This window comes from Leptodactylus fuscus, chromosome 1, assembly GCF_031893055.1.
Source record: "Leptodactylus fuscus isolate aLepFus1 chromosome 1, aLepFus1.hap2, whole genome shotgun sequence".
NCBI classification, from domain to species: Eukaryota; Metazoa; Chordata; class Amphibia; order Anura; family Leptodactylidae; genus Leptodactylus; species Leptodactylus fuscus.
In genome coordinates this window covers 209,154,710-209,182,040 of record NC_134265.1, presented here as the reverse complement: position 1 = coordinate 209,182,040, position 27,331 = coordinate 209,154,710, and the positions used below count along the sequence as shown (strand labels likewise).

The following is a 27,331-nucleotide window of genomic DNA, read 5'->3' as shown; positions in this document are numbered from 1 at the left end:
ATTAAAAACCAAACATACGGTAGCATTATTATTACCTTTGGGAGGCATTTTGAATCTGACAGACTCCCATGTTTGTTTACATAAAATTGATTACAATTAAATATTTGTACAGTTCAGATTATATAGTAAAATATTGCGTTTGTCTAATAACTCACCGGCACAAAGTCATCTTTTCGCAGACAAACAATGTCACCAACTTGAATATCTTTCCACTTCAGCATCTGGAATCTGAAAAACAAAAAGATATTTGTGTTTTTCCATAAGAGGGTAGTAACTTTTCACTACTTGTTATAAAAGTAACTACTTCACCTGACCATAAACATGTGTAAACAGGCAGATGGAAAAGTGGTAGATGGCAGGTACCTTCCACTGAGGTGTTTGGTATCCACATGGTGACTGGCTGGACTATGGGTCCAGAATATAGGAATGGTTGTAGACCCAGGCCTATACTCCAGTCCTGGTTTCGCTGGGTGACCCAAGTGGTCAGTTATTAAAGAACTGAGGCTGCCCAAGAGAAGGGGGTGTGATCGTCTCTTGTAGGAGAAACCTGTTGTACACACTGCCCTGTGTGTGTCTGAAGAAGAAAGCCCTAAAAATCACCTTGTGTTGGAGAGCAAACCTTCAGGATTTACCTTCTTTGTATCCTGAAGTAAGGACTGTTTATGTTGTTTTATTTTGTACCTTGCTGAAGAAAGCTACTTTGAGTTATCCTTATGCTGACGAAAGTTATTTTGATTTACATACTTTGGACTGTGTGAACTGCTGCCAATAATTCTACTACTTTGAGCTGACATCCTTGCCTCCATCTGATTGACCTATCAACCAACCTACTCTAAAGGTCCCGTATTTACATGTCTCTTCATTTCAAACTTGTTGTATTGATGCAAGAGAAAAGAAAGTCTCTGAAAGAACCCTTATAAAATCTAACAATCCTACATTTTTTTCTCTTGACATACATAAGATTGGCATCAATGCTTAAACCGTTGATGGTGGTGGGGAAATGTATTGCCATTGGAGGAGAAAAAGAAAGAAAGAGGGACCAAAAGATCCCCCTCTGAGCTCCACGTGACTGATGAGCTGGTACACTTGCATGACCAGTGTTCCTTTCACTTTTTTTTTTTTTTTTTAAATGTAGATTGTGAGCCCCCCACAGAGCTCACAACGTACATTTTTTCCCTATCAGCGTGTCTTTTTTGGAAAATGGAATGGAAATCCATGCAAACACGGGGAGAACATACAAACTCCTTGCAGATGTTTTTTTTGCCCTTGGCGGGATTTGAACACCAGGACTCCAGCGTTGCGGGTCTGCAGTGCTAACCACTCAGTGCTCCTTTCATTTCTATGGTCATGTAAGTACAATAGCACTTTATTCTGATTGAGCACAAATATGTAATATATATATATATATATATATATATATATATATATATATATATATATATATTTGTGTGAGTGGAAGGGCCCTCTGGGACCTTCACTAATCTTGAGAATGATCAAAAAAAAAAAAAAGTACAGGGCAGAACTCGGTAAGTCAAGTGTGCATGCAATCACACCTCACGACCTGTGCACACAACCCGATTCAATATCTCCTCATCCGCAACCCCACTGAAGTCTTAAGTCTTGCTTTAACCCACCTCTTCAACCTCTCTCTAACCAATAGTACCTTCCCTTCTGCCTTTAAATATGCTACTGCCTAGAGATGAGCGAACAGTGAAATGTTCGAAATTCGATTTGAGTAGCCGCTCAGTACTCGACTGTTCAATCGGATATCGAACCCCATTATAGTCTATGGGGAAAAATACTCGTTAAAGGGGAAACCACTATTCGACTCAGGAGGGTCACCAAGTCCACTATGACACCTCAGCAAATGACGACAACTCCTCTGGAATGCTACTGGGACAGCAGGGGAAGCATACCTGGGGGCATCTAACATGCTCAAGTCCGTGTATTACCCCACTATCACAGCCTAACAACTACACACTTTACACACTCAATACAACCTCTATGGAAACTGGAAAAATACCTGGAAACCTTCTTTCCTCCCCAATTGTATGGACAGAAACACAAATATTAAGCTAAAGAAAGATTAGCATGCACGCCTCACAATTCCTGATATGACAGATGCGTTAAGCAGGGTGCAGGTTACAAGTCCTCTTCCTTGCCAAGAGTCTGGTCCACCTTCCTCCCAACATGCCCAATCTTCCCAGGGCACTCATCCCACATTTCCCCCCTCCCAGGAGAGGTTTTCAGGTCCTTTAACTAACCCTCACTCTGTCCAACCACTTCACCAATCCCAGGAGGTACCAGACGACTTTGTGTATCTTGATGCCCAAACACTGAAGCATCGCAATTTTGTAGTTGTGGACCCGCAACCAGAGGTTCTCGGCCTCAGTGTTGATGATGAGACACAGTTGCCATCAGGGCAGGCTGTGGTTATGTGCAGTTTGTAGTAGGAGGAGAGTGAGCATTTGGAAGAGGAGGTGGTGGACGATGAGGTCACCGACCCGACATGGACAGGGGTGATGTCTAGCGGGGAAAACAGCGTTGATGTGGAGGCAAGCTAAGCAGGAAAAAAGGGGGCTAGAGGCAGAGGTATGCCCAGGGGTGATGTCTAGGGGGGAAAGCAGTGTAGATGTGGGGGGAAGTGCAGCACCAAAGAGGGTGGCTAGAGGCAGAGGCCTGTCCAGAGGCACAGGACAGCTGAATCCCAGAAGCCAGGCCAGAGGCAGCAATGCCCAAGATGTTCCCTCTTCTAGTCACCTGAAAGAAACCACCAGCTTGGACACCTCAACATCTGCCTCTGACACTTTGGGGAGTTCATCCTCATCTGCACCTTTTCCTGCCTCTGCTCCTCTCGCCTGCACCATCATGCGCCTCTTCCCAGCAACTCCCCATCTCCCAAGGCCTGTAATCACAGGCAGAAGTACAGCGCAACCCACCCACATGCCCAACGGCCTCATCTTAAAACTGCTGGCTGTTATGGTTCTGTGTGTATATATAAAAATAATAATAAACACAACCAGAACCGCTAAGCTGCAGAGCACTGCAGCGAGGTCCGCAGGCCCAGATGGGCAGCCGTATGCCTGAATTATGCACCACCAGTTGAACTGCACTGGCAGTGATATTGTGCAACACAAATGTGAACAGGCGGCAACAGACTCTCTCCAGTTAACGTCACTGGGAGAGCATGCAAATGTATAGCAGTTGAGCAAATGAAGCTTTGTCAGAAGCCCCTGCTATTTACAGCAGGAGAACCAAGTCTTAGCATGTGCTTCACTCTATTGCAAACACAAGACTGCCAGGGGTTAACTTCACTCCTGGTTAGTCACACAACAAACTCCTAAACCTGCAAGGAGATACAAAGCAGTTGGACTAGGAATGGGTTGACTGGTTCCAAAGAGCAGAGCCAAGGAATACTAGCTGGATCCCTACTCAGCTCCTACAATTGACTGGAACCTGGCCCTAACCTCCTGTCTCAACGTATATTAAGCAAAGTGTGAGCACCGGGCGGGCGTCGGCTCACACTAGTTAAAGGCTAGTCTCCGCCCAAGAGGGGCGGCAGCATGTCGTCACCGATCATGCTCAGTATGGCCAAAATGGGACTTAGCCTCAGAGAGGACCCAAAATGTCTGAGCATGCTCAGTAGGGAGAGAATGGCACTTAGCCTCTGAGCAGCTCCAAAATGTCTGAGCATGCTCAGTAGGGAGAGAATGGCACTTAGCCTCTGAGCGGCTCAAAAATATCAGTGGGCCGAAATCTGGACTTAGACTCCAGACATCTTACTGCACAACGCCGAGGGCGAGGTTCGGATTGGCCCACAGGTGGCGCTATGCGCTGGACGGGAAGCCTGCGGGACCCAATCCTAACACTGGCCCAGGAGATGTAGCTGTCATGGCTTGTGGAGACTCAGGCCTTCTGTGACCTGCTGGCAGGTGCGGCACCTCGCTATGATGCCCCTAGCCGTCACTACCTCTGTTGGTTTGCTGTCCCCGCTTTGCGCCACCATGTGTCCCCTAACATAAGTCGGGCCCTGAGTTCCGTGCTTTACTGTAAGGTCCACTTGACCACCGATGCATGATCAAGCGCCTGTGGTCTGGGACTGGGGCTTCTCTGTAATGACAGGCCGGGTGAATGTAGTTGTGGATGGGCCCGGGGTGCAAACTGGGGTGGCCTATCACCTCTCCCAGCCCAAAATTCATGGCAGGGGGTTGACTGAAAGCCTTCTCCTACACAGCAACCTCGACCACATCTGCGACCTGTACGTGCTTCAGCACTGGGGTGTGGAGACGACAGCAGGTAGTGCTGAAGCTCCTCAGCTTGGCCGACAGAAAACACACTTACTCCGAGGTTAGGGATACCATCCTCGATGCTACGGCAATGTGGTTTTTGCCACCGCACCTGGGACCAGGCATGTTTGTGTATGTGATAATGGCCGGAACCTGGTAGCAGATCTGGAGCTTTCCAGACTCAAACACGGTCCACACATGGTCCCCTTTTTCAACTAGTTGGTGCAATGGTTCTTTGAAACCTACACCATTGTGCCTGATATACTGGTGAAAGTGTGGCCATTTTCCTAAGTGAAAAGTAGCCTCTGCTAGGCTGAAAACATTCACAGCACACTCCTGTCATCTTCGCACCATTGGTTGACTGAGGAAGACGAGGGGGATGAAGTGGCATTTCATGACACTGTCCCACCCGAGGCTTGAGGGGGAAGTTCAGTATATCCCATTGCTTCAGCACAGATGGTGTGAAGGGGAGTGGGAAGTGGAGGAAATGGAGAGTGACTCTTCCAGTTAGGGGCAGGAAAGTCATGCCAAGTAACACTCTGGCACACATGGCTGACTTCATGTTGGGTTGCTCTTCAAGAGACAAAGGCATACTTCACATCATGAAGAGCAAATGATACTGGATTTTTGCATGCTTCGACCCCCGGTATAAGTAAAATATCTGTTCATTTGTTCTGGTAGGGGAGAGGAAAAAAATAAAAAAACGCAAAAATGATTGGCACAAGCAACTGGTGCAGAATATGATGGAAATGTTTCCGTAAACCCTCTTGGGTGGCAGAGAGGAGATTTCCTCCATGAGGCTCACAACTGCCATCCGGTGCACAACCACCAGGGGAACACTGTACAAGGTCTGGTACACGTTAATGACTCCCCCCCCTTCCCTGCCCAAACTACTGCCAGTTAGGGGCCTAATGTCATCATGAGGGAAAAGTATAGGCACATGTTGCATGAGTACCTGACCAACCACAGCCCTGTCCTCTCCGATCCCTCTGCTAATTACACTTATTGGGTGTAGCAGTGGCCCTTGGGCGTACATAGCCTGACAATTAATGTGTATCCCAGGGCCAGTGGTTAGCACTGTAGCCTTGCAGTGCTGGAGTCCTGGTGTTCAAATCCCGCCAAGGGCATAAAAACCATCTGCAAGGAGTTTGTATGTTATCCCCGTGTTTGCATGGATTTCCATCCCATATTAAAAAAAGACATACTGACAGGAACAAATGTACATTGGGAGCTCGATGTGGGGCTCACAATCTACATAAAAAATTATTAATGTGTATATCACACCCTTAAAACCTGGATTAAGCGCCTGACAATTGCTGTGTATCCCAGTTAGGTTTTATGGGTACACACTGCTGAAAGCTGGGTTTTGCGTACATAGGCTGACTATTGCTGTGTGTCCCACTTTTACGTTTGTGGGTACACACCGTGGCAGGCTGTGTTGGTCGTATATGGCCTGACAATTGCTGTGTATCCCAGTTAGGTTTTATGGGTACACACCGTGGAATGCTGGGTTTAGCGTACATAGCCTGACTATTGCTGGGTGTCCCACTTTTGTGATTCGGGGTAATCAGCCAATGGCTTTTTTTTTTCAATGCCCCTGTTGTCATAGTTCCTGTCCCACCTCCCCTGCTCTGTTATTGGTGCAGAAATAGCGTCGTGGGAGGAGAATCGAATTTTAAGTGCGTTTGCCACGCGGTGTCCGATTCGAATCGAACATGGCGAACAGCATGATATCCGATCGGACATGTACTCGATAGAATGCTGTTCGCTCATCTCTACTACTGTCATATTCATCCTTAAGTAACCATACCTCGACCCATCCTCTACAGCCAATTATTGCACAATCTCACTGCTCCCGTATGTCTCAGAACTCCTTGAACAACATGTTCACTATCTTCATATCTCTCATCCAACTTACTCTTTGACAGACTACAGCCAGGCTTCTGATCTCATCACTCCACTGAATATTCCCTAACCAAAGTTACTAAGGACCTTTCATCTGCCTTCAACACAGTTGACCACTCCCTCGTTACAAATTATCTCATCCTTTGACATCACAGACATGAACATGTCCTGGATTTCTTCATATCTCTCCAATCACACATTCAGAGTCTCCTACTCACCCTCATACAATCCTGTGGTTTTCAATACCACGTTTACAAAATCATAGCCTAATTCCTCTACTCCTGCTTTTTCAAACTCAATATTAAGAAAATAAGTTCATCATCATTCACCCCCCACCTCACAAAGGTTTCTCCTTTGATGCTTCCCTATCCTTGAAGACTCATATCCAAGTACTCAATACTTAATCTTGCCTCTTTATTGAATTCACTCCTTCTCACCCCTGAAGATTCAAAAATGCTAGTCTACGCCCTCATAGACTACTGGAATACCCTTCTCCATGATCTCCCTTCTCTCATTCCCCTCCAGTCCACTCTAAACTCTGCTGAGCACTTAATCCACCTCTCTCAATCCCGTCACTGGCTACCCATTGCCTAGTGAATAGAAATTAAAATAACAATAGTGGCATAAAGATCGCAGGCGCAGGGGGTGCAACCAGGCTAATGATAACTGTCAGGGAAAGCTTGGTTCCCTGACTGCTATATATATTGTGTGAGAGAGAGAGAGAGTGAAGGGTGTGGTCTGGGAGGAAAGGTATATTCCAGCAAGGCACCTAAAGGGTGTATGGTAAAGCCCCACACCAGGGAGGTCAGCTGGGTAATCAAGGCCTGATATTAGTCTGTGTGTGAAGACTAGGAGGGTGGCACCACATTGACAGAGCTGACCTGTTCAGACCAAACCTCCAAAGCAGGTACTGTGCCACCCGTTGTTGTTGCCAAGGTGGGAGTCTGGTAACCAGTCTCCTGTATAGTCAGGGAAAAGGTACCTTAATGTTTAAGTTAGTTCTCAGCTGAGAAGGTTTTTATTTTGGTTATTTGTGCCTTTGCAAAGGCAGTTAATGCACTACAAGTGAATAAAGCCTGAACTTGTGTGCAACCCAGTGTCAGTGTCCCTGTTTCCTACACTGCTACAAGCATCTACCTTAGCAATACCACACAATTGGTAATGGAAAGGGGTCCACGGGAGGTGACTGAAAAAAAATACTTATACTCACCTCTCCTGGGCTTCTGAAGCATCCAGCTTCTTTTCTAGCACATTTCCAGTCTGTGACTGAGGTCGCACACCTCAGATGTCACTGTTGGGACCCATGATTTGGCCCCAGAGGCCACATAGGGCAAGCTGGCAGAATTACGTCAATGCTCACCATGTGTCAGCTGAGGGGACAGAAGATGCTGAAGACAGATGGACAAAGCAAGGATTCCCAGGTGGGGTAAGGTGAGTATGAGTATTTGTTAATTTTAATAACCTCCCCTGGGCCTCTACTTATTATAATCTGGGGTCTGAGCCTAACAAAGGCACTGAGGAGTTGAAATGTTGTGGACACAGGGGTGGATTCAGGGCCGGGCGAGCCGGGCAACCTAACAAAATGGTCCCGGTCAGCATGTCCCGACTCCAACTGCGCTCAGCGTTAAAGCAGGAGCTGAGCTGACAGCTCCTGCTTTAAACGCCTATGTATTCGGCTCATCGGCGGTAGGACGCCGATGAGCTGAATGCATAGGCGTTTAAGGCCGGAGCTGTCACAGCTCAGCTCCTGCTTTAATGCTGAGCTCCGGGCCTCCGGCATTTGTAGCCGCGATGTGATGACGTCATCACATCGCGGCTACAATATGTGTATGAGGGAGAGAGCTGCGAGGGAACGAGGAATGGTGAGTGTGTGTGTGAGTGTGTGTGAGTGAGAACGGCATGACACTGGGGCAGATGGAGGAGGGAGAACGGCATGGCACTGGGGCAGATGGAGGAGGGAGAACGGCATGGCACTGGGGCAGATGGAGGGGGGAGAACAGCATGACACTGGGGCAGATGAAGGGGGAGAACGGCATGGCACTGGGGCAGATGGAGGGGGGGAGAATGGCATGGCACTGGGGCAGATGAAGGGGGGAAGAACAGCATGACACTGGGGAAGATGGAGGGGGAGAATGGCATGACACTGGGGCAGATGGAGGGGGGAGAATGGCATGACACTGGGGCAGATGGAGGGGGGAGAATGGCATAACACTGGGGCAGATGGAGGGGGGAGAATGGCATGACACTGGGGCAGATGAAGGGGGGGAGAACGGCATGACACTAGGGCAGATGGAGGGGGGAGAATGGCATGGCACTGGGGCAGATGAAGGGGGGAAGAACAGCATGACACTGGGGCAGATGGAGGGGGGAGAATGGCATGACACTGGGGCAGATGGAGGGGGAGAGAACGGCATGACACTGGGGCAGATGGAGGGGGGAGAACGGCATGACACTGGGGCAGATGGAGGGGGAGAACGGCATGACACTGGGGCAGATGGAGGGGGAGAACGGCATGACACTGGGGCAGATGGAGGGGGGGAGAACGGAATGACACTGGGGCAGATGAAGGGGGGGAGAATGGCATGACACTGGGGCAGATGGAGGGGGAGAACGGCATGACACTGGGGCAGATGGAGGGGGGAGAACTGCATGACACTGGGGCAGATGGAGGGGGGGAGAACGGCATGACACTGGGGCAGATGGAGGGGGAGAACGGCATGACATTGGGGCAGATGAAGGGGGGAGAACGGCATGACACTGGGGCAGAGACGGGGGGGAAATGAAACTGTGGGCAGATAAAGGGGGAGAATGGCATGAAACTGGGGACAGAGATAGAGGGGGGGACATGAAACTAGGGGTAGATGAAGAGTGTATATGAAAATGGGGGGAGATATAATTTACGGGTGACTGTAGGAGGATTATACTGTGTGGAATCACATGAAAATTTAATGAGAATGGGTGGAGTCAACATAAAAGTGGGCGGGGCCTAATTTGCTGCAGCGCGCACCGCACGTTTTATTCCCTCTTTCTAGTCTTCAACAGTTGGGAAGTACAGGTTAGAAGTGCGAGACCCCCAGTAAGTAGGGCCCCGCCAAAGTCAATTGCCCATGGCCCCGCAAACCCTGGATCCGCCACTGTGTGGACATGAAATAAGTTCACCCTGATTTGATACACCATCTTGGAGTGCTGCCTTCTCTTTTGTGGATAATTCTGTGGAGTTGATATCTGTAACTCTAGGCTGAGCACCCATTCTTTTTCTGGTGCTGCTGCGGACTCTCTCTACAATATTTGTGTGTGTATATATATATATACACACACATATAGTATATATTGCAAAAATCCTAAAGAAAATTACGTTTTGCACTCAAAGGCGTTATCCACACAATGGTATGCTTTGTCAGTGGGCTAGCCCTGTTTTTCACATCTAGAACATTGACCTAATTGTTTCTATGTCTATGTGGCAATGAGCCAGGGGCAAATCTCTCAAAGACATCTTATATAAACTAGTAAGTTCAGCACTGGTAGAAATCTAATAACTGGAGTAGTGTCACTAAAAAAGTAGGTAAATGGGTTGCAGATCAACTTGGGGGCTATTTATGCGACCACCCCGGGAGAATTGTGGAGGAAGCTGGACTGTCACGGTGACCTTATAGGCACCAAAACTCCCAGGAGAGGTGCACAGGGTAATAGGCAGAGTCAGTTAGATGTGACGCCAGTTGGAGTAGTGAGACACTCGCTGGTCCTTGGGCTGAGATGGTGATGTGGGTGCCAGTGCTCCACTCCAACAAAGAGCTTTTGCCCAGGGCTTAGTTGCAAGGAAGGCAATGTCCAGGCCAGGATCAGTAGAAGTGCTCACTGCTTTATTGTAACAGGCACCTGCTGGTTCACTTGCCCTGTAGCAGTGAGCTGTGGCACAGTGGCTTGTAGCTGTCTGACACCTTCCCATGTATTAGCAGAGAGTTTAAGATGGCTGCAAGTCCAGCTTCTGGAAGTTCTGCAGGAGTTCAGTTACCTTGTAGAAGTAGATGCAAGCTGCCAGGGTTATAGCTCTGTTTAGCCTGATATAATCCTGTCCTTACTGATGGTGATGCAGGGTGCTGTCACACAGTTTCTCTGCCCTGCTGCTGCTGTGGCAATCCTCACAGCACACAATGTCTGACACACAAGATGGCTACTGCCACACTACTACTCGCTCCTTCTTCCCTTGCTGCTTAATGAATTCTACTTCCTCTCTCTGCTATGACTATTTCCTGTTCCAGCTTCAGATCCACCCAGTATAGTGTGTTTTGCTATGGAGACCACAGCTCACTAGGACAAGTGAAACCAGAGAACAACAGCTTGAGAACATGTCACAAATGTATACGGTATGAAAATGACAACATATACAATCAATCATGACTTGTAAGGCACTTTCATGGTCAAATAACCATTAGTAACTGCTGTGAGGGGGTTACATCTACATGAGGATGAGTCCAGGAAGTCTCTGAAGGAGATGCTCCGGAAGGTAAAAAACATAGATGATCACTCCAGTGCAATATGACTTGGAGGGAACAATGCTTAAGATCACTCCAGCAAGTTTTTACTGGACGGCACAAATCCTGCTGATGGCAAACTTCTCAAGCAGCCTCTTTGGGTGATGAGGATGAGGCTGGTTATGATGTTAGCTCCTGTCATGTGGTTATCTCTTGTAGCCAGGTCAACATTTGTGGCCACATTTACTTTTCTGTCAAATGGTAGAAGGATGTCACTATTGTGAATGTAATCCTGATGGCCCAATAGGATGGTGCTGTTTGTGGGTATCAGACAAATTAAGGAGGATTCCGGGGACTGCCTGGTCTTCTCCTCCTCACCTGTCTGTCCCTTCCCGCTTCTCTTATTTCTCCCCCTCCCTTGTTCCTGTGGTTTAGTCCTGGATCATTCCCTTGCCCCTCATGGGTTTTGGGGGGTCTGGTAAAGGTACCTTCCTGGGATTCATCTGCTATGAGAGGCAGCCTGTCCTCTTTCCGGCTGCCTCTCCTCACGGACTGTGTGAGCAGGTATGACCGACTAGTCAGAGAGGATTGCCGCCTTGCAGGCTGGCTGAGCCTCGGAGGGTGAGGTCTTCTTGTCGTGCCCGATTTCGGGTGTTCTGCCAAGGGTCTCAGCTTTGGGGCCATCTAATGTTCTCTCCGGTGTTTGTTACATCGTGTTGTGAACGTGCCCCTGCTATGCCATGGAATTTGACACTGCCTTTACTCCTCAATTTCCTGAACACTCTGGCGGCTCTCTTGAAAACGGCAAACGTTATACTATTCCTTCTCTTAATACTTCCCCATCAAAGGACCAGCATCTATGAAAACAGTAACAGAAGGTGCACACCCACTCTCTCAGAGTCTACTGAACCTGCAGTATGACCTGTTCTCTTTTCTATCTAACAACGACCCTACAACTGTGGACACCCTCAAAGAAATGCTGGTGGTGCTTCAGAATGGTATCGACTATAATGTTACATCCCTGCTTAAAACAGATCCAGTTCAATGTTCATTAACTGGGCAGTTGCACACATCATTTAGAAAACAAAATGGAGGAATTCTCAAATGTGCACAATGAATTATAGATGCCCTTAAGGACTTAGAGGAGGATGTGAAATGACTTAAAGACAAAGCTACACACACTGAAGATAGATGCAGGAGGAATAACATAAAAATAAAGGGGGTGCCAGAGGAAATATCTCCAGTTAATATTTCTGGATACCTCAAAATGTTGTTCCACACTATCGTACCAACCCTGTCAGATCTCTACTTGAGTTTGGACTGTGCTCACTGGCTTCCCAAAGCAGCTCCCAACTTATTTCCAAGGAATACTCTAGTCTGGGTGTACTTTTACCATTTAGAATTTCACCTCTAGAAAACTGAAGACGCTTTGTGACCGATACTCCAATATTGCACTGTATTCAGACACAATGTTAACAACATTCTGTATACCTGAATGGACCCTGTAGACTCTGCAATCCCCATGAGGAATAATCCTCCTTATTCAGATATGATATTTACTGATATGTGGCAGTGCCAACATGGCACTTATCACAGACTAAATGTACCCGGATTGGCTATATTAGGTGGACTGACCATGCCCCAATTTCACTAGAACGTATCGAACAAATCTCTTCTCTTTCCTTGCAGTGCAAACTTAAAGGGGTTGGCAAATTTACATCTAACAGTATGTAATATAGATAAAGATAAATAATACATTTACTCATAGACATTAATTTTCATTAATTAACTTATGTATCATCATTTTTAAAGCCACGCCTCGAACTGACTTGGCTCCGCCTGCTCCCTGACACGCCTCCTTCAACCACCCAGCGCGTGACATGAAGAGACATGTGACACAGTATCAACCATGTCACGTGCCTTTGTGTGCTCCTCTCCTGTTTTGTTTATTTCTAAATATTATACTCCGTAAGAACCTTTCTGACACCAGTCGGTCACATTACATTCTCTAGTCATGTGACTGGATAGACGAGTCTTTGCTTGTAACAAGGTCCTTCCACATGAAAAAAAGTTGTATCCCATGCAGAGGAGGAACTTGGAGAGATGTGGGGTGCTGGGTGTAGTGTGGTGTGGTGGAGAGATGTGGGGTGTATGGTGTACTGTGGAGGGGGGCACATTGACAGCTGGGGGTGCCTCTGTGTGCTCCATGTACTGAAGGTACATGCGTGAAGAGGGGGGGGGGATCTGGAGGTACACAGAAGGCTCATAAACAATGGAAGAATCTTTCATATCTATGTTAGGTTTGAGAGGCAAAAAGAAACTCCTCCATTGGTGGTGCATGGCCGATTGATAGTTTGCTTTAGACTAAGGCCCCAAGTAGCTGGACACAGCCAGAAACTGCTGTGGAAACGCATAGCGATTTCCCGCAGCGCTTTTAACACAAAGTTGTAGAACTTTCATCTATGGACTTTCTGCTTCCCTTATACCTATATAATTAAGGTATAATTGATATGCTGCAATTTCCCAAAATGCAACTGTTTTGGAATTTGAAAAATTTCCGCTGCATGTTTTTTTCTGGAATATCTATATACCTATATACCTATAAAATAAGCCAGCGATCAGATGACCAAAAGGTTGCTGATCGCAGCTATCACATAAAAAAGACCGCGGTACTGATCCGTCTGTCCCTCTCTTATCTGTGGTGCTGAAGAATGGGCAGCGATTGTATAAAGTCCCAATGTTCATCTCACAGTAGCACTAGTGTCACAATGTTCATCTCATTTGGAAACTATGAACATGGGCTATAAAATAAGCCAGCGATCAGCTGACCAAAAGGTTGCTGATCGCAGCTGTCAACTAAAGAAGACAGCAGTACCGCACAGTGTCAGCACTATTGAAGGGGACGAGAGAGAGCTCACATAAAGCTTTACAGAGAGATGAAAATTGCGAGTAGATTCACAATTTTCATCTCCTCTGAAAGATTGGAACATGTGCTATGTTAGAATCATATCTTCTATCTTGTATTTTGTCATAACTCTTTCTCTAGCAAAGATAAGTGGGTTGTCTCAAAAAGGAATTGGTTAGACTAATTAACATGGAGATGCTATGGGCTACCAGGAAATGGAATGCTAATGAAACCTTATCTAGCTGATCGACTTCAGAGTTGCACCTTTGTGTCAAGAGTGTGTAACACAGGATGTCTATAGAACCCTGAAAGTTAGATCCAAGAAGTGACACCATGCCTTTGATCTCTAATTATCTCCGGAGCCTTGAGATACACATATACAATGACTGGGTTGGGGGTTATCTTCCTGGTGGAATGTAATGCTTTAGCCAATGGATAGAGGCTACCATTCCACATCCAATCCTGGTATGTTATGTTATGTCATAAGTCCAACCTGCTTTTGTCTGTATAAATATTGACTCTCTGTAACAATAAATCAGAACCAGATACACCACCATCTTGTGTCTTAATCAGTTCTCCAGGCTTAAAGAAGATGGCTGCAGTCCATCTAGGCCTGTTAATTAATTATTTAATTTGGAGCTCTGTAACATACTATGAGGACCCTTTAATGTCCCAAACAGGCTATAATATGAGATGAAAATTGTGAATCTGCTTACAATTTTCATCTCACTGTAAAGCTTTATGCGAGCTCTCTCTCATCCCCATCAATAGTGCCGACACTGTGCGGTACCGCTGTCTTCTTTAGTTGACAGCTGCAATCAGCAACCTCTTGGTCTATAAAATAATCCAGTGATCAGCTGACCATGTTCATAGCTTCCAAATGAGATGAAAATTGTGACACTTCACAATTTTCATCTCACAGTTGCACTTTATACGATCGCTGCACGATCTTCAGCCTCATAGATAAGAGGGACAGAGGTAGGGTACTGCCGTGTTTTTTTATCTGATAGCTGTGATCAGTGACCTTTTGGTCAGCTTATCACTGGCTTATTTTATAGCTCATGTTCCTAGCTTTCAGATAAGCCAGTGATAAGCTGACCAAAAGGTCACTGATCACAGCTATCAGATAAAAAACACGGCAGTACGCTACCTCTGTCCCTCTTATCTATGATGCTGAAGATCGTGCAGTGATCGTATAAAGTGCAACTGTGAGATGAAAATTGTGAAGTGTCATAATTTTCATCTCATTTGGAAGCTATGAACATGGGCTATAAAATAATCCAGTGATCAGCTGACCAAGAGGTTGCTGATTGCAGCTGTCAACTAAAGAAGACAGCGGTACCTGTCACCGATCACTGATCACAGCTATCACATAAAAAAGACTACAGTACTGCTATCTCGGTTCCTCTCTTATCTGTGGTGCTGAAGAATGGGCAGCGATCGTATAAAGTGCTATTGTGAGATGAAAATTGTGACACTCATCTCATTTGGAAGCTAAACATCTGAGCTTCAGTGTAAGGTAACATCTAGTGACCAATAGGTCACCAGATAGATCCTATCTGTATAGAAACTGTCCTTACCTGTCTAAAGTGAGAAGCCCAGGAAGCAGTGTCACTAAGCACTTCCACCACATTCACTTACACCAACAGAATAACATTTATACACATACATATCCATTCACTTACACTAACAGAATAAAATTTATACACGTACATACCCCTTTTTAAAATTCTTAGCACCTTACCCCTGTCCCTGATATACCGACCCCACTCCCCTTCTATTATCCAAACCCCCTATTTCCTATAACGTCTTTAAGTTAAGGGATTCTTCTTTAAATTTAGCAATTATATATGGCTAAAAGTTAATATTGCTTAGTGCACAAAGAACTCAGCTTTGACAGTTTTCTGTATATATAGTTCAAACTGTCTCAGAGATTTAGTCTCAAACCTGAACTTTTGTGTAATTTTTACAAAAAATCAATGTTTGATAAAAAGTTGCATGAAGGTGGCTGTGAGTATAATAAGCTAGATGGTATTTTTATGATCGCCAGGGTGTCTGCTGTTTGGAAATATATATATAGTTTTTGGCGGTTTAGTCCTTGTTTCTGGTGTGTGTGGCATGTTTTATCCATGTCACTACTACTTTCAAATTTGAAGACAAAAAGCAGATTTTGGGTGTTTGTGATTTTTGCAGTTTTGAGAACATAAACAGTGTCCGGGTGTATACACATGTGGTATGTATAAATTCCTCACATCCTGGTCTTTTAGTGCAAAATTTCCAGAGACCCTTGTCAGTGAAACGGTTAAAAGACACGTGGAGAGCTGTGTAAAATTTGTTTTGGGTGCTTTAAGCTGTTGAGTGCTTATTAACATTATGGGGGTTCACTAGTGAAATGTAGAATGCTTGTGTGGGGTTGCACAGGAAATATATGGATATTGGTGAAATAATTGATAGCATTGCGGGGGTAGACTTACAGGGGCTAACTGGTCACAAGTTACCCACAGGGGAAGGGATATCTTGCACAGAGGTCAAAAGATTTAGGGTATTTTGCACCCCAGTCTGAATGGAATGGCTGGTCTTAAATGCTTGCTGCTGTTCCATCAATTTCAGACACCGGAGATAGCCAAAGTAAAAAACTGAGAATATCAGGTAATGCTTGTTGTGACTGGGCAACCCCTTTAAAGCTCATGGGGGATAATAGCAGTGTGAGGGTGCATGGGAAAGACATGGGAAATAGTGGGATGCTTGTTTTTAATATGGGGGTACACTGGAAGGACATGGGGAATAGTTAGATGCTTGTTAGTAATGCGGGGATACTTTGGAGGGACATATGGGGGATAGCCAGATGCTTGTTAGTAAAGGGGGGGTATGCTGGAGGGACATGGGAGAATAGGGGGATTGACCTGGATGTAGTTATAACTGCACTTGTTATTCCCAGGTCTCTGTTGTACAATACAGTGAAACCAAGGTGGCTATGATGGCTGCTCTGAAGAGTGGCTGCCATCTTTAAAGACCCGACATATGTTGTGCTATTATGGCGGATGTCAGGGCACGGTACAATTATTTATAAAGTGACTTTTGAGTTTGTTCATGTTTCACTGTAACATAAAGCAAAAACAAAATAACAGCATTTTATCTTCTATTTTTTTGGCAAAAATTTTAAATTTAATAAAAAGTGTTTTGTTAGTGTCATAACTGTAATAAATCCACCAATTAGATATAACTATAACCCCCCCATACCTTGTGTCACCAAAGCAACTCTGACCCATCAAGGCATGGACTCCACAAGATCTCTGCATACAGTGGTGGAAGACCTAGGACATGATTGAGTAAGGCTATGTTCACACTATCGTTATGCACATCCATTGCTGTTATCTGTCATAGGATGAAAGCAACAGACATTACCGATTGTAGAGGGACAGATGCAGAGGGAGCCTCCTCCTCCATTTCCTGTGTCTGTTCCCATTGAGTAGTATGTAAAAAAAAAAAAAAAAAATTTTTAAAAAAAACCATGATGACCGACAGTGTCGGACTGGGATGCCTAGGGTCCACCAGTGGAATTGTTTCTAGGGGCCCACCACCAGGACCCCTGCAGATCAGCTTTAACTAGACATCATGGCTACAGGTAATAATAATGCCATGCTGCTCACCCACCATATGATGTTCACCGCTGCACTACTTAAACCCATAACTACACCCTGTATGGCAAGTGAACAGCGTGGGGTAGGCAACCTTTTTTGTTTAGCGTGCCAATTTAAATTAAAAAAAAAAAAAAAAAAAAAAAAAAAAAATCAAAGATGAGGTCCTCGGACTGCCAAGCAATAATTATAAGGCTAATGACCCCTATATGATAGTCATATAGCACAAACCTCAGTATAGTGGTGCTGCCAGCCACATATGTTTACCGCTATTTACCTTGATAGACCTGTAATTTTCCATTAGAAGTCAGTGGTACCCACATCCGTGCCATTTGTGTGCAGTAGGCCTAAGGCTGAGGCCCACGTTATGAAAACACAGCTTTTTTTATTGCAGATTTTGCTGCATTTTTCTGAGCCAAAGCCAGGAGTGGATTGAGCAGAAGGAAGAAGTCCTAGGCATTTCCCATTCCTTTAGTAGTCCTTTCTTGGTTTTGGCTCAAAAAATGCAGCAACATCTTTAACAAAAACGCTGTGTTTCCACAATACGGAAGCCTAGGGGGGAAATGCAGAAGCTACTGGAAAATATAAAAAATTAAAATGGCCGGAGTTCTTGGGTGCAGTAAGTGCTGGGGAGGGGGTGTTTTGGTTGTCTGTCTGCCCCTTCCCTGAGCTTGATGACTGGGTTTTTTACCCCCACTTGGAATTCAGTCTGGCTGAATATAGACTCCTCTGCTCCAGACCGCCACCAACGGTACCCGCCCGGGGCCACGCACTCAAGGACATCAACGCCGCAGACCTACAGGAGGCCGCCACAGCTGTCCACTTCCCTATTCCGACCTCTATGGCAATCACCTGTCACAGCTGACAGGCCAGAGCAGGACAACTACAGTCCATCGAGAATACCCACTTCCAATGGTAAACCTGTCTTAAGTAACCCGATGCAGCGGACAAGGTCGTGCTGCACATCACAACCAGGGAATATCTTATACGCTATCACGGTCATAACCCGTATTTAACCTGATAGGACACTGACAGGAAGGGACATATACCCTACCAATCTGGAGCCTACTCTGGACTCCGACCCACACGACGAGCTTGAGGAAGGCAGATTTTGCCGAAACGTTCTCGTGTATACTCTGTATAGCCACGTGTGGCACAGTGCAATTTGTACTACAATAAAAATATCTTTGATATCGCAATTTACTCTACCAGGATCTTTTTATTCTCATATATATTCTGGGTTGGGACCCTATCCTGTAGATTTACTTGGGTGCCAGTCACACCCTTATTTAAGTATTCTGCACACTGTTACACATGCCGGAGGATTAGATACACGCGTCTGCACACAGTACCACACGCCGGGGGATTGGATACACGCATCTGCACACAGTTCCACACACCAGAGCATAAGATATGCACGTCTGCACACAGTACCACATGCCGTAGGATTAGATACACGCGTCTACACACAGTTCCACACTCCAGAGGAATAGATACGCGCGTCTGCACACAGTTGTACACACCATAGGATTAGATACGCGCATCTGCACACAGTACCTCATGCCGTAGGATTAGATACGCGTGTCTGCACACAGTACCACACTTTGGAGGATTAGATACATGCCTCTGCACACAGTACCACAAGCCAGAGAATTAGATACGCGTCTCAGCACACAGTACCACACGGGGGAGGATTAGATACGCGCATCTGCACACAGTACCACACGCCAGAGGATTAGATACGTGTGTCTGCACACAGTACCACATGCCGTAGGATTAGATACGCACGTCTACACACAGTTCCACACGCTGTAGGATTAGATACGCACCTCTTCACACAATCTAACACAGGGGAGGATTAGAAACGTGCATTTGCACACAGTACCACACGACCGAGGGTTAGATATGCGCGTCTGCACACAGTTCCACACGCTGAAGGATTATATACGTGTGTCTGCACAAAGTACCACATGGGGGAGGATTAGATACGCACCTCTTCACACAATACCAAACAGGGGAGGATTAGATACGCACATCTGCACACAGTTCAACACGCCGAAGGATTAGATACGCATGTCTTCACATAGTACCACCGCCAGAGGATTAGATACGTGCATCTACACACAGTACCACACGGGGGAGGATAAGATATGCGCATCTGCACACAGTTCCATAAACCAGAGGATTAGAAACGCACGTTTTCACACAGTACCACATGCTGTAGTATTAGATACGTGTGTCTGCACACAGTTTCACACGCCAGAGGATTAGATACGCGCATCTGCACACAGTACCATAAGCCGGGGGATTGGATACATGCGTCTGCACAAAATACCAGATGCCAGAGGATTGGATACGCGCATCTGCACACAGTTCCACACACCAGAGGATTAGATAAGCAGGTCTACACAGTACCACATGCCGTAGGATTAGATACGTGCGTCTGCTTAGTTCCATACGCAAAAGGATTAGATACGCGCGTCTTCACACAGTTCTACACACCATAGGATTAGATACACGCGTCTGTACACAGTACCACATGCTGTAGGATTAGATACGCGCTTCTACACACAATTCCACACGCCATAGGATTAGATACAAGCCTCTTCACACAATACCACACTTTGGAGGATTAGATACATGCCTCTGCATACAGTACCACATGCCAGAGGATTAGATACGTGCATCTGCACACAGTTCTACATGCCAGAGGATTAGATACATGCGTCTTCACACAATACCACACACCGGAGGATTAGATACATGCCACTGCACACAATACCACATGGGGGAGGATTAGATATGTGCCTCTGCACACAGTACCACATGCCAGAGGATTAGATATGTGCCTCTCCACACAATACCACATGTCTGAGGATTAGATACCTGAGTCTGTACACAGTACCACATGGGGCAGGATTAGATACATTCCTCTGCACACAATACCACACACCAGAGAATTACATACGCATCTCAGCACACAGTACCACACGGGGGAGGATTAGATAAGCACGTCTGCACACAGTACCACATGCCGGAGGATTAGATATGCACCTCTTCACACAATACCACACGGGGGAGGATTAGATACACGCATCTGCACACAGTACCACATGCCGGAGGATTAGATATGTGCATCTGCACACAGTACCACACCAACAAGGATTAGATACTTGCGTCTAAATGCAGTACTACACAGGGAAGGATTAGATACAGTTTTACTCCAGGTATCCATAACAACTGATCACAGGTTTTTCACTGATATCCAAAATGAAGTGCACATAATCACATGACGCTTATGGACATACACACAAACTGCATACCAAATACAGCAGTGCAAAATTGGACAATTTTTATGGGGCCACTACACAAACATAAAATTTAAATGTTTGTTCATTCATATAACAAGACCTGCATTTAGTCACATTTTCTTAGTTCCTGAAAACACCATTAAAGCCTGAAATGTATACGCACATTTTTATCAATAAATTGTCTATATGAATTTAAATCATTCAGGGTGGTGCATTTTCAGTACATCATCAGTACTTGCTACACAATCTGCTTCTTTTTTTGCATTGAGATGACAATATAACTATGTATAAATAGTGTAGTTTTTCTCTATTAGCAAATGATTAAAGCAGAATTGAAGTGCTTTTTTGCCCTTGGCGGGATTTGAACACCAGGACTCCAGCGTTGCAAGGCTGCAGTGCTAACCACTGAGCCACCGTGTGGGCCCCCCCCCCCCTGACCGGACGTTTTAACCCATTGGATGCTGCCGTCAAACATGACGCCGGGATCCAAGCGGTTCTGCCAAGTATATGTGCCCCTTTGCACCCCCCACGGCAAGATCGGGGTGTGCCAGTATCAGAAGTATGCAGTCTGGGGTCTGGCCAGTGACCCCAGGCTGCTTGGAGCCCCCAGCATCTGGTTGATCCTGCCAGCGAGAAGAGGAAGTGAGCCGATGCGTCTGAATCGGCTCACTTCCTATGTAGACTGCAATACAAGTGTCTTGCAAGCTACAATACAAAATCAATTGATGCTTTTATTAAAGCATGTATTGATTCAAGTGCCCTAAAGGGACACAGGAAACTGTAAAAAAAAAAAAAAAAGTGAAAAAAAAGTGTATGAAAAAAATTAATAAAGTTAAAGCCTTAAAAATCCCTTTTTTGCTATAGAAAATTAATTCTATAACAAAAAGCACTAAAAATGAATAAAAATAATGCATATTTGTTATTGCCGCTTCCACACCATCCTGTACAATAAAACTGAAATAATATTTAATGTACATGGTGAACGTCGGTAGTGAAGTAGTGATTTTTCGTACAGTCATATGTACCCCACAACAGTACCAATAAAAAGCACAGATTGTCCCGCAAAAAAATAAGCCCTCAACCAACACTGTCAACCGAAAAATAAAAATGTTACGCCTCTCAGAAGATGGCGATGCAAAAATCACTGATTTATGTCCCCAAATGTGTTTTTGTTCTGCAGAATTAGTATTGCATAAAAAAAAAATTATATAAATGAGGTGTCACCGTAATTGTACCAACCTGCAGAATAAAGGTAACATGTTACTGATGCTGTACGCTGCATGGCGAAAAATTTAAAAGGTAAATCTCAATGCCAGAATAGATAATGAAGATGAATTTCGTAATGGTGTCATTACGAAATGCATCTCATCCTGCAAACAACAAGCCCTTATATGGCCGCATCACCAGAAAAAAAAGAAAATATAGCTTGTACAATATGAAGACAAACCCCCCAAAAATCGCCAAGTCATTAGAACATAACTGGCTGCGGCAGGAAGAGAATGTATAAGCTGTGTGCGTATATCAGGGGACACCCCTATATTTACAGCTTATAAGGGAAAATAAACTAAAAGTGACCCCAGAGTGACCCTCCCCAATCATAGGAGCTATTGGGGACAAAGTAGGGAATTTGTGTACCCAATGTACCCCACACACCTTTGTATTCACATTTCACTATCCGCTGTCCAATCCCGCTTGGGATACTAATGCTCATTACACCCCCTGATGAATTCTGTTCTCCTGATGAATTCTTTCCTTTCATGCACTGCAGTCTGACCAAAAATCAGTTTACACCCACTTGTGGGGTATTTCTGTGCCTGGGAGAAATTGCATAGCAAACTGTGAGATGCATTTTCTCCTTTAACCCTTTGTGAATGTGTTAATTTTAGGCATAAATTAATATATTATTGGATAAAAATGAAACATCTAAATTTCAGCTCTATATTCCTGGAAATGCTTTTTAAAGGGGTATTCCCATCACGGTTGTCCAGCAGCCTGCAGGCTGTATGCTCTCTTCACTTCCTGGTTTTCTCGGCTCATTGGTGGGCGGGGTTTCACTTGCTCTGCTATCTGCTATGTTTGCAGGCAGTAATGAGCAGCTATGTCACTTGGGGACTGAGCAGATAAGCCCGTGGTCCGGGGCCCGTGGTCATAGAAAAGCATGTAAACAATGAAGTGAATAAATTAAGATAGCAGACAAACAAAGCAGTTTTGATAAAGCAATGTATCTAGAAAAAGTCTTAAATCCACATAAACTAGCAGAATAGATAGGATCCTTGTTATGGGACAACCCCTTTAACAAACTTCCCAGATGCTATTTTGAATTTGTTGAGGGGTGCAGCTTTAAAAATGTGGTTATTTATGGGGGTTTCTAATAAATAAGCCTTTATAATCCTCTTCAGAACTGAAGTCATCCCTAAAAAATGAGTTTGGGAAATTTTCTTGTAAATCAGGAAAATCACTGTTACACTTCAAAGCCTTCTAACATCCAAAATAAATTAAAGGATGATTAAAAGATTATGCCAATATAAAGCAGAGATATGGTAGATAATATTCATTCATGTGTTTGGGAGGTATGACTATTTGCCTGAAAAGCAGAGCATTTCACATTTTGAAAATTGCAATTTTTTTTTCCAGAATTCCATCACATTTCCAATTTTTTTTTAGAAATAAATACAAAAATTTTGATCAATGTTTACCACTAACACGAAGTACAATGTGTCATGAAAAAACAGTCTCAAAATCACTTGTGTAAGTTATAGCATTTCAAAGTTATTGCCGTATAAAGTGACAACTGGTCCTTAACCAGTTAAACAATTTCACAGGCAGTATTATTGACTGCATTGATTGTCTGTCTAGTAACAGTTCAGTACAGTAAGCGTAAGTTCACACTATCATTACTAACGTCCATGGCTGTCTTCAAAGGATGATACCCATGTATGTTAAAAACATAACACTGGTGAAATGAATACCTGAATTTCAAGCACTAGTAAGGAAAGGGAGGTGTCCCCCAATACAAACAATTAACATTTAACTATTATTGGGATCTTTAAAAACTTGTCCCTCAAAGATATCAGCTACACTGACAATACTTTGTGACCCCTCCAGTAGATATCATCGGGGAAACAACAAATAAATATCAAGGAATCAATATCCTAATGCAGTGCAGTCCACTTATATCAACATCTAAGTCTCAAAGGGTGTGGTGGAATTGATGAGACAGGTTGGTCAGTCAATGCTGATTCAGCCCCTGTAAAGCGGCTATTTGGCCCCTATGGGTAATGCTGTGTTCACACATCAGTATGCCATCCGTCCGTTTGAATTCAGTTTGACACTTCAAAACGGACTGATACATATACTGATTGTATACTGACACCTTTTTATGCTGATAGCAAACGCTGTCCGGCCCCTAGAGGACAGATAAGGGGATTAAAAGTAGCAATTATAAACAAAGTAAAGATAAGGAGATATAATAAATGTCCTTATGTCCTCCTTATCTCTACTCTGTTTACAATTGCTACTTTTAATCCCCTTATCTGTCCTCTAGGGGATGGAGAACGTTTGCTATCAGCATAAAAAGGTGTCAGTATACAATCAGTATGTGCATCAGTCTGTTTTGAAGTGTCAAACTTGATTCAAATGGACGGGGATGGCATACTGATGTGTGAACATACCCTAAGTTCACACAGGGTTTTTTGGTCAAGATTTTGAGGCCGTATCTGCCTCAAAATCCTGACCAAAAAGACAGCTCCCATTGAAATCAATGGGGGTCAGTCAGTTCTTTTTTCTGGGAGCCAATTGTTCCAGCTCCCGGAAAAAGAAGGGAAATGCTCATTCTTTCAGGCGGATTTGCCTCATGACATCCACCTGAAGACACTCCGTATGTATGTTAAACTGTCACAGAGAACAGTCACTGCAGTGGTGTAAATGTCAAGGTAGCAGCGGTAGCTGCTGCCACAGGGCCCGGGACACTAGGAGGCCCGGTGGGCCACTGATTTTTTAATTTTTTTTTACTAGGCCGTTCAGACCCCAGATTATAATGATCGGAGGCTCAGGGGAGGTGAGAGAACATAAAAAACACTATTACCTCTCCTGCACTCTGGCACTCTTCGGGCCTATTTGGTGACATCCCAGATGTCATGCGGGCCAGGCCGGCGTCATTATGCGTCGCAAGGCAGACCTGGCTCAAGTGAGGTCTGGTCCACCATTGAAGAGGACTTAAAATAGCGGGGAGTGCAACAGAGTCCAGGAAAGGTAACCGTGTATTTTTACGTTTGTTACCTCCATTGAGTCACCGATCATTATCCTCTGGGGTATGAAAAGACCCCAGAGCATAATTGTTCATGGTTGGTCCACATTTAAGCACAATAGTATGTGCATGGGCCACAATGAGGCATAATAATGTGTATGCAGGGGCCACAGTGGGGCATAATACTGTGAGTGTGTGCAGGGGCCACGGTGGGACATTATACTGTGTGGAGGGGTCGCTATGGGATATTATACTGATTGGAGGGGCCGCTATGGGACATTATATTGTCTGGAGGCCGCTTTGGGACATTATAGTGTGTGTAAATAGAGTATTATATTGTATGGGTTTCAAGAAAGTAGGCGCTATGCCGTGGGTGTGGGGGGGTGCCAAATCAAAAGTTTGCTGGGGGTCCACTCTTTGCTAGTTACATCACTGGGTCACTGATTCTGTGTGCGTTCCCACTGTCACTATTGTGAACAACATGACGGACGTTATCTTTCTTCATGTCTGTTTACTTTTGTAACAGTAGATAATCATACATGGAGGATTAGTGGAGTCCTGTTATCCTTGCACCTTCTACAAGGTAACTGGAACCCTGTCAGGCATACCCTACAGCACATCCTCAAGTATCTGCTACTGGAGGATGGAGTTAGAGCTCTACAGTATAAACATCACTGAGCATCCTCTCAAGACCAAGGCTGGAGGAGGTGAATAGTGAGAGGCTACTACCCCCTTTTAGAAGCTGCTGGTTCTATTGTTCAGTTGCTGAAGTAAAATTCAAACATGGTTCAACTGCACAGCTGCTTTCCTGAGTCATTCCTGCATTACCATCATGGCCCTTTCAAACACCATCACACTGGCTCATAGGAGAGCAGTCCCCTCTCCAACTGGAAGCCCCCAAGGGCAATTACTACCACCACCATCAGGTAGTGCTGCAGGACCGCCTTTATCGGTGTCTGGCCTAGGAGCAGAGCTGGGAAGAGTGGTTGAGAGCACTCGACCTATCCGGTGGCACGGCATCTGCCACTACTACTCCCATCCTCCGATTTCCTCCATCCAGGTTGTGGCAATTTTGGGATACAATTTTAGGGCTTTGGAACTAATTACCAATTTTTCATAGTTATGAACAATTATTAAGTGACAGTATAAGCAGTATGATTAAATATTGTTGTAATAGAGAGAAAAGTTTAATATCTCACGTTTTTCCTCTGAGTATCTCACATGATTTGTTGTTAACCAAGGTATCACTTCTGTGACAAGCCTGGAAAAAACAAAGAGAGTACTAAGAATTTATACACATGAAAGTATTTTCAGTAAACATTAGGAGACAGTTTAACTTTTTTTTTTTTTAACATACACAAATTTGCATGAATCAATAGTGAATATAAGAAACATTGTTTGTTTAATAGCACTAAAATATAGTGCTGTAAAATGAGGTTAATAAGTGCACCCAGATACCTTTAGTAGGGTTTTGAGTGATTTTTGGGTTGTCTGGGAGCATCTGTTTACATCAGAATTTTCCTGCTCTATGCCTTTCCTACAACTTTCATGATTCTTCTTTGGGCTGCACTTAGAGATGACTAACTCTCCCTCCCTTTCTCACTCCCCCCCCCCCCCCCCCCCGTTTCCCTAGCTAGCCCACCCATTACACCATCAGCGGCATCCTTAGACTCATACTTTAATAAGCTTCTCCTATGGCTGTAACATTGTAATTACTTCCGTATATCAATAATACGGGGTAACTGCACAAATTTTGAGACCCTCCTCCACAGTTTAATTCTCCACATGGTATTTAATGCTCCACAGTGGCCCCTGCACAGTATTATATGCTCAACAGTGGCCCCATACAGTAAAATGCTCCACAGTGGGCCGCGCACAGTATAATATGCTCAACAGTGACCCCCACACAATATAATATGCTCCACGGTGGCACACACACAGTATAATATGCTCAACAGTGACCACTGCACAATATAATATGCTCCACGGTGGCCCTTGCACAGTATAATGTTCCACATTGGTTCCTGGACAGTATAATGCTCCACAGTGGTCCACGCATAGTATAATATGCTCCATAGTGGCTGCCACTCAGTATTCCTCTGGTACTCTCACTCACATTCCCCTCATTTGAGGTCCATGCTATCAGACATTTCCCCACTTTCCTTACACAAAACCATGATCTACCATCCATAGGACTCATCCTGCCAATTTCAGGATCACTTCACATCTTGGCTTCCACTCTTTTTAGCCAGTGAAATTCCTACCCTCATTATGGGTGACTTTAACATCCCCATTAACACCCCCTTTTCCACAGCTATCTCACAGTTTCTCTCAACAACCACCTCTTTTGGTCTTTTACAACTTTCCTCTTCTGCATCACATGTAGATGGCAACACTATCGATCTTATCTTCCATAGAATCCTCAGTTTCTAAATTTACTAACTCTTCTCTGCCCCCCTTTGATCATAACTTTCCATCTTACCATCAGTCCGTTCTCTTCTTCACAGGACACACCTACTCATCATACATATAGGAATGTACATGCTATTGACACGGAGCACCTCTCAG

At 44.8% G+C, this 27,331-nt stretch overlaps 1 protein-coding gene across 1 annotated transcript in view; it reads right to left on the bottom strand.

The window, feature by feature from the left end:
- LOC142189623 (phospholipid-transporting ATPase IK-like) overlaps window positions 1–27,331 on the bottom strand; it is a 177,992-nt gene that overhangs the window by 128,019 nt on the left and 22,642 nt on the right. The window contains exons 5-6 of the mRNA XM_075262228.1: window positions 25,963–26,024; window positions 156–228 (exon numbers count right to left, since the gene is read on the bottom strand). Of these exons, the coding sequence (XP_075118329.1) occupies window positions 156–228; window positions 25,963–26,024 (135 nt within the window). The remainder of the gene's footprint in view (window positions 1–155; window positions 229–25,962; window positions 26,025–27,331) is intronic.